Source organism: Echinops telfairi, unplaced genomic scaffold (genome assembly GCF_000313985.2).
Source record: "Echinops telfairi isolate 266 unplaced genomic scaffold, ASM31398v2 ScPeMD7_2291;HRSCAF=2852, whole genome shotgun sequence".
NCBI classification, from domain to species: domain Eukaryota; kingdom Metazoa; phylum Chordata; class Mammalia; order Afrosoricida; family Tenrecidae; genus Echinops; species Echinops telfairi.
Genome location: NW_022106189.1, coordinates 9,401,390 through 9,415,474, shown reverse-complemented (window position 1 = coordinate 9,415,474; position 14,085 = coordinate 9,401,390). Strand labels below are relative to the sequence as shown.

The following is a 14,085-nucleotide window of genomic DNA, read 5'->3' as shown; positions in this document are numbered from 1 at the left end:
ACGATGTACAAATGCGCTTTACACAATTGATGTGTGTATGGATTGGGATAACAGTTGTATGAGCCCCTAATAAAATGTTAAAAAAGAGAAGAAAAAAAAAAAGGAGAGGCTGCCTTGGATAGGAGGGGCTGGGGGTGTTTAGCTTGGGCAGGAGGGGAGTCCCTGAGTGGTATAAATGGATCATGTGTTTGACTGGTTGGTAAATGAAGATTGGAGGTTTACATTCATGTAGAGTAGTCTCAGAAGAAAGGACGGGTGATGTAATTTTGTAAACTGAGTCATTGAAAACCCTAAGGAGCACGGTTCCATGCTGACTCACATGGCATCCCCTTGAGTCAGAATTGATTCAAGGGCAACTTGCATACGGGTGGCTTGGGTGAGTGGGGGGAGATGGTGATTGTAGGACCACCCTCAGAAGGAAGAATAGATGTGTTCTTGTGGTTCCCGAGTGTCGAGCCAGTCTTGCAGGAGTTCAGTTCCTCTGAAGGCATGCTTCTTCTTCCCTGTTAGAACTTTTTAAAAGAATTCACATAAAAAGCATGTCTCTCTGATCAGTGGGTGGGCGTAGAGAAGTTCTTGCAGCAATACAATTCTCTTAGTCTTGATATGGTGACTTAGCAAAAGATCCAATCAAAACTAGCTTTTGAGGGGATTTGCTGGGCCAGTTCATTTCAAGGCAAAGAGTTTGGCTCAGAAGGTTATCATAACTTTTTCTTTTCTTTTATTCCAAAATGGCAACCCTGTAAGATTTCCTCAAAGGACAGGGGATACTCATGGAAGCTTGTTATGAGGAGTTTTATGAAAATTGGAAAGTACGTTGATGAAAGAAAGGCCAGGAAGGTTGTGCTAAGGAATTCCGTTCCATCACGATGCACCTGCCCGTTCTTCTAGAGGGTAAAGGCTGTTCTATGGTATTTTAATTTGGAAAAATTGCCCTTATCTATTCTAGAGCTTTGATCTGACTCCTTCAGATTTCTTTTTGTCCTCCAAACTCAAAGAACTTAAAGAAGAAACATGATTTGTGTTCCTTAAGGTGCCTAAACTGTTGCTCTGATGTAGTGTAAAATGAAGAGCACAGAATCATTGGGGAGGAGTCAGAGAGATGGAAATACTGCTTTCAGAATTTTATATATGTTGAGAAATAATAGCAGTGTGTATTTATATATGTATCTATCTATGAAGAGAATGAGTATATACCAGGGTTAGCATGTGGACATATATTTACTTGCTCTGTTAGTTGAGAGGGATTAAATCAACAACATCCCAGTAGCAAGAAGCATACATACCTATATCGTGGTTTCAAACATAATTTTCCAGAAAAAAACAAAAAAAAAAAAACTAGTGCTTTTTGGAGAAATTATTAATTTCAGCATTGAGGCAGGGAATACACAAAATGAAACTTGAGTATCTTTTAGTGACAGAAGGTAAGGAAGTACTAAAAGATAAAAACCAAAAATACCCCCAGAATAATGCAGGCATGGAAAAAATACAAAGGAGCCAAACGAAAGCGCTCCCAGTAGCCAAAAGTGAAACAATTTGATTAATAAAATAAATGACTGACATATAATTGGATTATAATCCAAAGTATAAAAGAATATCTCTGAGTTCATCCTGTTACAAATAAATAAGTGGGAGAAGAGACAAATCTCCCTTGTAGAAGAATTCCAAATAATTGATGTAGATGCTTTTCCTTAGGGAAGGGGAACATAACTGCTCTCTCCTCAGTTCGGGAAGCTGCGAATCCACATTCAAGGCATCACCAGGGTATCTCCCTCTCTCTCTGCTAGTTTTAAGAGTGATTTTTATCCCTCTACACTGGCGCTTCCTCTCTTCCAACTTCTGATCTATTATTAGCATTCTTGGCTTGGAAATATATCCCCACATGTTTGTCTATTCATTTAAAATAATTTTCCTACATATATTAATTAGTAAATAAAAATTATTATTCTTTTTGCTATTTATTCTTCTATAACTAATCTTGTTGTTGTTGTAAAATGTATGTACTAATTCTACAATATTTCAGTTGGATAATTTAGCACTATCAATTATATTAATCATATTGTGTAACTATCATATTATGAGAACTGTCAAATTTTCCATCACTGTAAAAAAGCACTCACTGCTTCTTAAATAATTCCTCTCCTTTTCCTCTTTCTCTCGTCCCTGGTAAGCTGGTACATTTTTTTCTTTGTCCTTTTGTAATTGACTTATTTACTTGAGAGTCATCTATGTTGATCAGAACTTAATTTATATTTATGTCTGAGCAATATTCCATCATATGTTCATATTACATTTTGTTTACCCTTATTCATTAGTTGAGGGATACCTAGGCTGCTTCCACATTTTGACTATTGTGAATAGTTCTATGTTTAAAATTTTGAGAAAGTGCCAAACCATTTTGCATTTCCACCAGCCATGGATAAGGATCCCAGTTTCACAAAGGGAGTACAAGAGAGCAGCAAAGGGAGCAGAGCATGACGTCCCAAAGGAATTCCAAAAATAGACTATGGGATCAGGGCTTAGCATCTCATCAGATTCTATAAAAAAACATTCATAAAGGTCAGCAGACAAAACTGGAACTATTTATAGGCTTTTTTCTCCTTTCATGTCTATATATGATAGGCAGGATAAACAATCCCGAGGAGAAAAAAATGGGACCAACATGGAAGGACATGGAAGGGGGGAAGGTGGGGAAAGGCAGGGGCTACCCAAAAAATCCATGGACAAGGGATCAACAAGTGATCTAAAATTGATAACGAGGAGGAGGGCATGGAATGCCTGGTGGGGTCTGATCAAGGGCAATGTAGCCGAAAGGAAGATTGAACATGATAGTGGGACAAGAGGAAAGTAAAAGGAAATAGAAGAAAGACCTAGTAGGCAAAGGACGTTTATAGAGGTATAAATACAGGCACATACATATGTTTATATATAAGGATAGGGACATAGATCTAAGTATATATATTTGTATGTTAAGTATTAAGGTCGAAGATGGACATTGGGCCTCTACTCCAGTACACACTCAATGCAAGAACACTTTGTTTTGATAACCTGTCATTAAATAATGCTCACATTCCCAACATGATCGCTAAAGACAAAACAGGTGCATAAGCAAATATGGTGAAGAAAGCTGATGGTGCCCGGCTATGAAAAGATATAGTGTCTGGGGTCTTAAAGACTTGAATATAAACAAGAGGCCAACTAGCTGGGAAGCAACAAAGCCCACTTGGAAGAAGCACACCAGCCTATGTGATCATGAGGTCTTAAAAGGATCAGGTACCAGGCATTAGAAGACCCAAAACAAACTATCATATTGATGTGAATGAGGTGGGACAGGGTGGAGACCCAAAGCCCATCTGTAGACACTTGCACATCCCTCCACAAAAGAGTCACATGGAAAGGACGAGCCAGCCAGCGTGCAGTATAACACTGATGAAACAGTTCTTTAATGCTTCCTCCCCCACCCCCACAATCATGACCCTGGTTTTACCTTACAAGTCTGGCTAGATCAGGTCATGTACACTGAATCCAGGACAGATAACCCTCTCAGGAACAATGGGAGTGTGATACTATGAGGGTAGGGTGATGGTCTGGGGAGAAAGAGGGAACTGATCGCAATGATCCATGTACGACCCTCCACCCAGGGTGATGAACAACAGAAACTTGGGTGAAGGGAGACAGCAGTCAGTTTAAGATATGAAAATAATAATTTATAATCTATCAAGGGTTTTATGAGGGAAGAGGTTGGAGGAGGGAAGAAAAAATTGAGCTGATATGAAGGGCTTAAGTAGTAAAAAATGTTTTGAAAAGGATGACGGCAACATATGTACTAATGTGCTTGACACAATGGATGTATGTGTGGATTGTGATAAGAACTGATTAAAAGAAAAAGGATCCCAGTTTCTCCACATTCTTACCGCCATGGTTATTTTCCTTAAAACAACAACAACAACAACAACAACCAAAAAAGCCCTCAGCCATCCTAGTGGCAGTGAAATAGATTTCCTTGTGGTTTTGGTTTGCATCTCTCTAATGGCAAATTATGTTGTACATTTTTAATACGCTATTGGCCATTTGAATAGTCTCTGTAGTTAAATGTCTGTTCAAGTCAAATGCCCATTTTAAACTTGGATTGTCATTTGTTGTTATGTCTCGGAAATTTTATATTTATTCTGAGTATTACACTCTTATCTGCTATATGGTTTTGGAAGATTTTCCCCAGAGTGCTATGTTGTCTCTACTTTTTGTATAAAGTTGTTTAATCAACAGGAGTATTTGATTTTTATGAGGTCCAATTTACCTATTTTGTCTTTTGCTGTTCATGCTTTTGTTTTAATATCTGGTTAATCCATTTTTAAGAATTAGACCTCTAGTCAGAAACCCCCCACCTTTTAAAAAATAAATGTTAAAGTTTCGTTTTAGTTTTCAACTTTTGTTTCTTGATTCATTTTAGGTATTTTATTATTTTAGATACTTTTCAAATGGAATTGTTTTCTTACTTTTAAAACTTTATTGCTGACATATGAAATGCAATTAACATAATGCCTAGAGGCTTTCCCCCTGTATTTTTTGGTGGGTTTCTATATGTAGGATTATCTTATCTGTGACTAGAGATAACCACGTTCTTTTCTAAATTTTATATTTTAATTTTTTTCTTGCTTTTTTTTCTGACTAGGATTTCCAGTACAATATTAAAAAGCAGTGGGGAAAGAGGATATCCTTATCTTGCTACTAATCTTAAGGGAGGAACTTTTAAACTTTTCCCACTGAGTATAATGCTGACTTGGTTTTTTGTTAATTCTTATAATTATATTAAAGATCTTGTTGCCTATTCCCATCTTGTTGAGTTCTTTTTTTCCCCCAAACAAAAAAGGGTGTTGGATTTTATCATAATCTTAGTGCAACTCTCCCCCTCTCACCCTTCCTTTCCATCAATTATATGTGAGATTCAAAGAAGCTGTGGATTTAGTTTTCTCATTTTGACCCTTGAACATGAAAACCTGTGAGAATAAGAGCTTGATGAAACTATCTTATTTTTCTGATTTTGCAAGTTTTCTGCCTTTGACAAGGTACAGGTTTATCATTTTCCTATTACTCTCTATTAGTGGGAAATATTTGTGTTTTCACTCTCTGATAGATATGTACCTTATAGGTTCTGGCTTTCACTGGTGTTAATGAAGTAATACTCTCTCCCACTCCTTTTGCTCTGTCTACACACAGACACGTACACACACACACATGTATGCATATTCCAATATCTACTTATTTATCTTTTTCTTTTCATGGATGTTTAAGATGTTACACACTAGAATTATTCTCATAGAGTGGCCACAGATTTTAATATATGTATGTGTATGTGTATAATAAGAAAAACACACACATATACATACATATTCTCGATTGTTTGCTTCTGTTTTTTCTAGCTTGAACTTCAGTGTAGACATCAGAGAGATTAGCAGAAGCAGGGGAAGCATTGTGGGGAGGCCAAAAGCGGCTTGTAGAGTTCACCACTCTGTGACTCCTGGGGCCAGCAGGATTTATCCAGGGCATGTATAGATCTAAGGAGACAAATTGCTGGTTATTCGAGTAAAACCACCAACCCAATTTGATGCCATCAAGTTAATGCTGATTTACAGCGACCCCTTGGGTTTCCGAGACTGTCTTTCTCCTGCAGATCTGCTGGTGGTTTCAAACTGACTCTGTGGATGACAGCCCAGTGTGTAACCACTACACAATTAGGGCTCCTCATGGTCATAGAGGCATCTTCAACTTACCCAGATAATGCCAACTTTCATTCCAAATTGGTTATACTATCTGTGTTCCCATCAACAAAGTTCGAATGATGCTATACTCCATCCATATGCTACAACACTTATTGGAAACTAGCAAATGCATCACAAAAGAATTGAAGTAAGTTTCAATTTTACTTTTCCTCTTTTTATAATCACTCAGACCAGTGTTTAGATCTGATAGATAAGGACATTGGAGAGTTTTCAAAGTGGTGACCCTTTTTTCTATTTAAAAATTTTCTTTTATTTATATATTTCCCTTTTATTAGTAAGGTATAAAATCTACAAAGAAAAGATCCTATACATAGTCGCACAGCATACTGCATCATAAGAGTGACAATATTCCAGTAAACCATCAATATCTGTGGCTCTTTCTTATTTGCCCCCTTCCCACCCTCACTCATTCCTTCCTGATCCCTTCCCCCTTTCTTCACCTCTGGCCTAGTCATTGCCTTCAAAGGCTTTTCCATTGGAAAGAAAACCATTTGATTTTTTCTTTCTCCTTTATAATAAAGATGTCATGAGATATTTATCTTTAGGAGATTGGCTTATTTTGCTGAACACAATATTTTGTCCATATCATGAAACATTTGACAGATTCATCATTGTTTTTAGAAATGTGTAGCGTTCCATTTTGAGTTTTTACCAGACTCAATTGATCTATTCCTCGCCAGGACCAAAAGATGAATGGAAATGGGGAACCTCGGGAGGAACTGGGAAGAATACTGTTACATTGAGAGTATTTCAACCAATGTCATGAAAACAAATGTGTAAACAATGGTGAATGGAAAACTAGTTTGCTCTGTAAATGTCCAAAGTACAATAAAATTTAATTTAAATTTTCATCATTAAAAAAAACTTTATCTGAGGACATTTCCAGCTTTGACATGCCATGGAGCTTTCAGCCATTAGCACTTTAAAGAAATAATTTTATTAGGAGTTAATCCAGACATCGTATGTTTTTATAGTAAAATCATATTGGGCAGTGTTGTACAATTGCTACTACAATCTTCTTTCTTGAACTTTCTTGGACTCCTTAATATCAGCTTCCCCTTACCTCTCCTACCATACCCCCTAGGAACCTTTATTCTAGTTATTGCCTCTGTCGATTCACCTGTCCTAGGTTTTATATACAGAAAAACAGATACATTTATCTCAGAGGGTCAAGGAAGCTACCAACAACGACAAAATACAGCAGAGATAAGCCCCAATATGAAAACAAAAAATATTGAAAACCAGATCAAGCACAAAGTATTTCCAAAAAGAAATCAAATGACAAGGTTCTAATGATTCAAGTCAGATTTATCATTCTAATTTGTCTCTCTAGTATTCTCTGATAACTAGACTATTCCCATCGCTCAATGAAGGTTAGTGGGAAATTACCAGAGGCTTATTCCCTGTGTATGTCCTACAAATGTGTTTTCAGCTTCCACTGTCATGCCTAGCCTCCTGGCACCCCAATCTCACAATTTAAGCTCTGATACTATTCCCTCCTAGGGATTTAGATGATATATTTTACAATTCTTGGATCATGGATGTTTGTTTGTGTGCTTCTTCCATGTGGGCTTAGTTGATGTCTCACTTAGATGGCTGATTGTTTAGAAACAAGCTTTGAAGACCTCAGATGCTATTAACTGGGCACTATCTAATTTCTTCACCACACATTGCTAGAGCACCCATATCTTCTGTGGTTCCTTCATGAAGGTGTGTATCAAGCAGGCCTATAACATAAGAACTTATTGTTCTTAGATTGAAGGTAGGATTAAGTTCAAGCCCCAAATTCATTCCTGAAGATATGTTTTAGAGATATCTTTGTTGTTGTTTTTTTATGGTAGAGAATCTTATCTATTATCTCACTGGAGCATAAGGACCTTCTGTTTATAGTGTCATTGATGAACCCATGGTACTAATATTAAGACACTATTGAGAGAGGGACATTGAACAAGTGTAGGGTAAATGAAAATCACAATACATGGATTATTGACTTGTTAGAATAAATCCTTAAGTGACGGGACATGATTTACACAAACAATGGAAGTTAGTGGTCAGGCAAAACTGGTCTGCCAGAATAATACATATCTCAATACAGCAAGCAGGCAGGGCATTGAAGTAGTAAATAAAGATTAGCCTGCCTACCAACAGTTCAATACTCTTGGTATAGCTGTCTTCTGCTTCTTCACACATCATGTAGTTTCAGTATTGAATGCTTAGGCTACAGGTACGTTTGAGGTACAGCCTAGTTCATCTAGTGGCATGTTCACAAGGCATCCCTCTGTTGTGGCATTTAGAGAATATTGTGTGCCAGCATTTCCAATATCCTAGTATTCTATGGCAGATAGCCTGGGTCCCTAGGGGATGTAGAGAAGCTCAGACTAACGTGGCCTATTAGGAGCATAGTACCTGGTACACTCCCCACTTAGGGTCCTTAAAAGTATTGCTAGTCAATTTCCCACCCCACCCTCCTGCTAGGAAGTTGGTCTTCCCCACTTTTCTATCAACAGACAAGACAGTTTCTTCTCCATGATGTGTATCTTTCCCTTTTTCCCTTCTGACTTGATTTTCCCATTAATATCCCTCATCACTCTGGTAGGAATGTCTGTCAGTCCAGGGGGGCCTTGTCAAACATTTGCAAGCCATTAATACTTTTATGGGAACTACTTTTTTCAATGCTTCTAGACATAAAATTGTAGATCGCTGATTGGAAATATGACCTCTAATATAAGTATAATAGTGAGAATTCTGGTTTCAAGTGACAGAAATCAAATCAACTTAGTTAAAATAGTTTAGGTAGGAGAATTTATCTGTTGGGGTTATCATGGAATTTCAGAGCAAGAATACAGCTAGGCCTCAGGAAAATATTGGAACCAGGAAGGGTAAAACCTTCAGGGATCATTCACCAGACTAAAATTCTCTGTGCCCATGTTTTATCCAACCCCTCTGCCTTTTTTGATTCTTTGGTCTATGTGGGAGAAGATGGTGCCGACTCTGTTCCCACATATACCCCTTCTCTAAATAACTCTACCCAAATTTAAGATTTATGAAGTGGAGAAAATCAGAGCAGCCCATCTTGTATCAGAAGTGTATTTCTGAACCATTCCTCTATGGGTGAGTTAGGGAGGTTGGTAGCTAGTGAATGGGATAGGCCCTCTCATTTTAGGCTGCTTAAATGGCTATGGGGGTTGAGGTCACTGATGTGCAGCCATGGGAGCCTGCTGATGGTCTCTGCCCATTGAATGGTAGAGGTGAATTACTTGCTTCTGGGTATCATAGGAAATGTGGAGGAAGGGAGGTCTCAGATGAACTCCACTCCAGGTCATGCAAAGAAAGTGTACTCACTTTCTTGGGGCTTTTCCCTTCCTTCAGTTAACTCAATATGGAAAAAGAATGGAAACTGAATGTTCTTGCAAATATAGTAGCATCAGAGTGCAGTTGAAGTACGAAGAACTGAGGAAACTAACTGGTGAAATCAGGTGTAAGGGATCATAGTGTGGGTTTAGATTGAATAGGGGCTGGCCGATCCCTTTACAAAGTGTTCATTCTTAGTGAACCTTCTTATGTCTCTACTGCAGAGTGAAAGTGTCCAAAGACCAAGAGTCCAGAATACCAGGCCGGCATCAAAATGGTGGGTGAAGGCCCCTATCTTATCTCAGATCTGGACCGGAGAGGCAGAAGGAGGTCGTTTTCTGAGCGATATGACCCCAGCCTGAAGACCATGATCCCAGTACGGCCCTACGCAAGGTAAGCAAAGATGTGGCTTAAAGGCCTTTTTAGGACAGTGTCCAGGCAAAACCTCTAGGGATCAAGATGACCAGTTTATTTCTGATCAGAATTTCTGCCTGTCCTTTTGTCTGTCCATCTATCTACACATGATGTATTTCTTGCCTCCTCTTGCTTTGGATGAGAGCTAGATAATAGTTGATGTTTAAGGAGAACTTTGCATATACCAGACCCAATTTAACTGCTTTGTATTAATATATATTTTAAAGTTTTACTGGCAAATACTTCACATAGCATACAATTTAAGAATTCAATCATTATTAAGAAGAGCTGTACAATCATCACAATCAATTTCAGAAAAATTTATTGTATTCATTTTTGTCAGCTTCCCAATTTCCCCCATCCCTCCCCTGCCAAACCACTTTCTATATAGATTTACCTAGCCTGGGCCTCGTCTGCTGAATATAATACAAAACACAAGCAGGAAGCCAGACAACAAACAAGCAAAATCTCAGCAACAATGACTACACACAACATAGAAAAACCTCAATTGAAAAGAAAGCAGAAAATATTTAAAACAGAAATAACTTCTAAATGAGTCGAAAGGCGGAGATCCAATGACATGGTACTACATTTCAACCTAAATATATCTACTATAATTGACTTTACAGTGCTTTCTGCTAGTAAGGCTATTCACATACTTGGCCTGTGTTCAGAGGGGCTTCACCAGAGGCTTAGTAAATATGGGGACCCTGCAAATGAATTTTGGACTTTCACTCTCATCTGCCTTCTGCAAACCAAGTGTTCACAATTTAAGCTCTCATACCATTCCCTTCTTTGTATTTGGGTTTTATTATTTGTAATACTGAGATCACAAAGGCTGGTGGTGCTCATTCCATGTAAACTTAGTTGATGCCTCACTTAGTTGGCTGCTTGTTTTAGGACCATCCTTTAAGACCCTGCCTGCTATTTTTTCTGATAACCAGGCACTTCTGTTTTCTTTACCACACTTTGCTATAGCATCAACACCGTCTATGGTCTCTCTATGAGTGTGAATATCAAAAAGGGCCATGTAATATGAACTATTTTTTCTTAGATTGGGGCTAGAATTAAGTACAAACCCCAAATGCATTCATATACCCGTGGTTTATATATTTCACTGGTCCACTTTTGAGACATAATTATCATTTTATTGTAGAGAACATTATAAATCATTCTCAGGGGCAAAAATATAAGTCTATTGACAGTGTCATTAATGTAGCCAATGGTATAGAATTTGAAAACACCACTGAGAAAAAGAAATTATACAAGTATGGGCTGGTTTCAGACCACAATACATGAATTATTGACATGTACAGATTAAATTCTTAAGTGACTAGACACTATTTGCACAAACAATGGGAGTTGGTAATAGAGCAAAATATCAATAGCACTCATTCACAAAAGCAGAAACATGTCATAAGAAAGAGAGTAGGGCATTAAAAGAGTAAATATATGACAGTCTTGTACCACCATTCATTGGGCATTCTCAAAGCAAGAGATCTGAACCAAAGTACAATGAGCACCAATTCCCAAACCCTAGGATAGCAGTCATCTGCTTCTTCCCAAACTAGGGCAGTTCAGCCTTAAGTCCAAGGGAATATGTCAGTTCCTTAAGTCTGCTAGAAGTGAGTTTGAGATAAAGTCCAGGTCCCTTAGGAGGATTTCCACATGGAATCCTTTTGGTGTGGCCTATGAAGGATGTTGTGCACCTTGAAAGTAGATTTTAAAGTCCTAGTAGTCTATTGCGCATGACTGGGTTCACCAATGGCTGGATCAAAAATAGGTCAAAAGTGTCCCATTAGGAACATAGTACTGCACCTATTCTTATTGTCCCCTTGGGTTCTGTATAAATATTATTAAACAAGTTTTTCCAATGTGAGGTTGCACAACCCAATTTATCCACCAACAGAAGTGTAATTGCCTTCTCTGTAATTGCCTCTTATTTCCCTCATCTTAACTTGAATTTCCAGTAAGGTTAGTTTATCACTCCTGTGGGAGTGTCTATTCATTGTTCATTAGCACAATGTTCTATGACAACAAGTGAATAATAATCTCCCTCTCTCTGCATATTGAGAAACTGAACCCAGCTGAGCTCTTCACTGTCAGAGTGATTTTTCAGATGTAAATATAAAGGAGGTGATAGATGCTTCATGGGCAGGCTCTCTACTTCACTGCTTGGGAGACAGGGTTAGAGGATTGGATGCCTTCCTTTGTCTTAGCATTTATCCCTACAGTACTGTACTCATATAATTTTTGCCCTTTTGTGATTGACTGACTTCACTTAGCATAAGGTTTCCAAGTCCATCTGTGTCAAAAGATGTTTCATTGCTGTTTTTTAGGGTTGCATTGTATCCAGTGTGTGTATGTCCCAGATTTTCTTGATCCTTTGTACTTATGGGCCTTTGAGTTGTTTCCAACTTCTTGATATTGTGCACTGTGCTGCAATGAACATGGGCAAGCATATGTCTGTTGGTGTTCTGTCTCGTTTCTTTGGGGTGTATGTTCAGCAAAGGTGATTGCTGGGTTGTATGGTATTTCTATTACCAGTTGTTTTTGGAATCGTCACATCAATATCCACATTGGTTGTACATATTTACAACTTCAGTGTATAAGAGGTCCAATATGTCTGAAGCCTCTGCAGCATTTGTTGTTATGTTTTTTACTGTTTTTGCATTTGGCTATTGTTGGGGTATAAGATGATGGCTCATCTTTGTTTTGATTTGCATCTCCAGGATGCCTAGTGATTTTCAGCCTTTTCATTTATTATCCTTTGCAAATTGTCCGTTCATGTTCTTTGCCTGCTTTTTAATTGAATTGTTATTTTTCTCTTGTTGAGGTTTTGCAGAATTCTATATATTTTAGTAATCAATCCCTTAGCTGTTGGGTCATTGCTAACGATATTTTCCTAATCTGTGGGCTCTCAATTTACTCTTTTGATAAATTCTTTTGATATACACAAGTGTTTTATTTTTAATAGCTCCCACTCATCTATTTTTTTGTATTTTGTGTACACAGAATCTTCCACTTTGTGTACTTCTTTTATTATATTTGGTAGTCTGTATATACCCTGCAATAATGTCCTTAAGCTTGTCCCAATTTTGTCATTGATTATCCTGATAATTCTGGGGTTTACATTTAGGGCTCTAATCTAGCATGGCGTAGTTTTAGTGCATGGGGTGAGGTATATGTCCTGTTTCTTTCTTCTGCAGATGGAGATCCAATTTTCCAGTACTGTTTGTTTAATACAGTGTCCTTTTCCCAGTAGTTTTTGGTTTTGTCAAAATAAGTTACTTATAGGTGGATACTTTTAGATTTTCTATCCTGTTCTATTGGTCTATGTAGCTATTATTGTACCAGTACCAAGCAGCTTTGACAACTGTGGCTGCATAGTAGGTTTTGAGGTCAAGTAGTGCAAGACCTCCTACTTTGTTCTTTTTGTGAGAAGTTCTTTGCTTATCCTGGGCCCCTTCTCTCTCCATATGAAATTGGTAATTAGTTTTCCTATTTCTTTAAAAAATGAAGTTGAGATCTGGATTGAAATTGTTTTGTTTGTTTTTTTCTTTAGGAAGTATTGACATTTTCACAAGACTAAGTTTTCCTTTCTGTGAACATGGGATATTCTTCCATTGGTGTAGGTCTATTTTGGTTTCTTATAAGAATGTTCTTTGTAGTTTTCTTTGTACAGGTCTTTTGTTTCGTTGGTTAGATTTATTCTTAGACATTTCAGCCTTTCAGTGGCTATGATAAATGGTATTGTTAAATGATGCCTTTTTGGAGGTCTCTTCTCTGGAATGCAGGAATCCAATTGATTTCAGCTTGCTAATCTTGTATCCTGTTACTTTATCATAGTCATTAATTGTTCACAATAGTTTTTTTTGGTTGGAGTCCTTGAGGTTCTCTCGTTATAAAGTCATATTTTCTGCAAATGGAGGGAGTTTTGCTTTTTCTTTGCCTATTTGTATTCCCTTGGTTTCATTCTGTTTTGTAACGGTCTGGTTAAGACTTCCAGTATGATGTTGAATAAGGCTGGGTGAGAAGGGAATGAAAAATGATAAATACATGGAAGGTTCAATAGGATATTGTTATTGATTTCATTTTTTTAGAAGAGCTGTGTAAATGTATATGGCATGTTTCTTTAAAAACAAAACAAAACCCCCTCCAGATTCCTTATCCTTCAAATCTAAATAGTGAAAAATAAAAAAGAGGAGGAAAAGTAAAATTAAAATAGACTTGAAGTCTTTGGTGACAAGTTAATCTAAAAAAAAAAGTTGTGAAAGGGGGGCACCCACTCTTGGCTAGATCCCATTTTAAGGGAAAGGTTCTCAGTTTTGTCACATTGAATGTGATGTTGTGCATTGGATTTTTGTATATGGTCTTTATTTTTTATTATTATTATTTTTAATCATTTTATTAGGGGCTCATACAACTGCCATCACACTCCACATATACAGCAATCGTGTAAAGTGCACTTGCACATTCATTGGCCTCATCACTCTCAAAACATCTCCTCTCCCCTCAAGCCCCCATCATTAGGTCCTCA

At 37.6% G+C, this 14,085-nt stretch overlaps 1 protein-coding gene across 2 annotated transcripts in view; it reads left to right on the top strand.

The window, feature by feature from the left end:
• The first annotated feature begins 9,405 nt into the window (after positions 1 to 9,405).
• The window catches only part of ABCC12 (ATP binding cassette subfamily C member 12), a 95,483-nt gene continuing 90,803 nt past the window's right edge, over positions 9,406 to 14,085 (top strand). For both annotated transcript variants that reach the window (XM_045293798.1, XM_004704692.2), the window contains exon 1: positions 9,406 to 9,524. In XM_045293798.1, coding sequence (XP_045149733.1) covers positions 9,406 to 9,524 — 119 coding nt within the window. The remainder of the gene's footprint in view (positions 9,525 to 14,085) is intronic.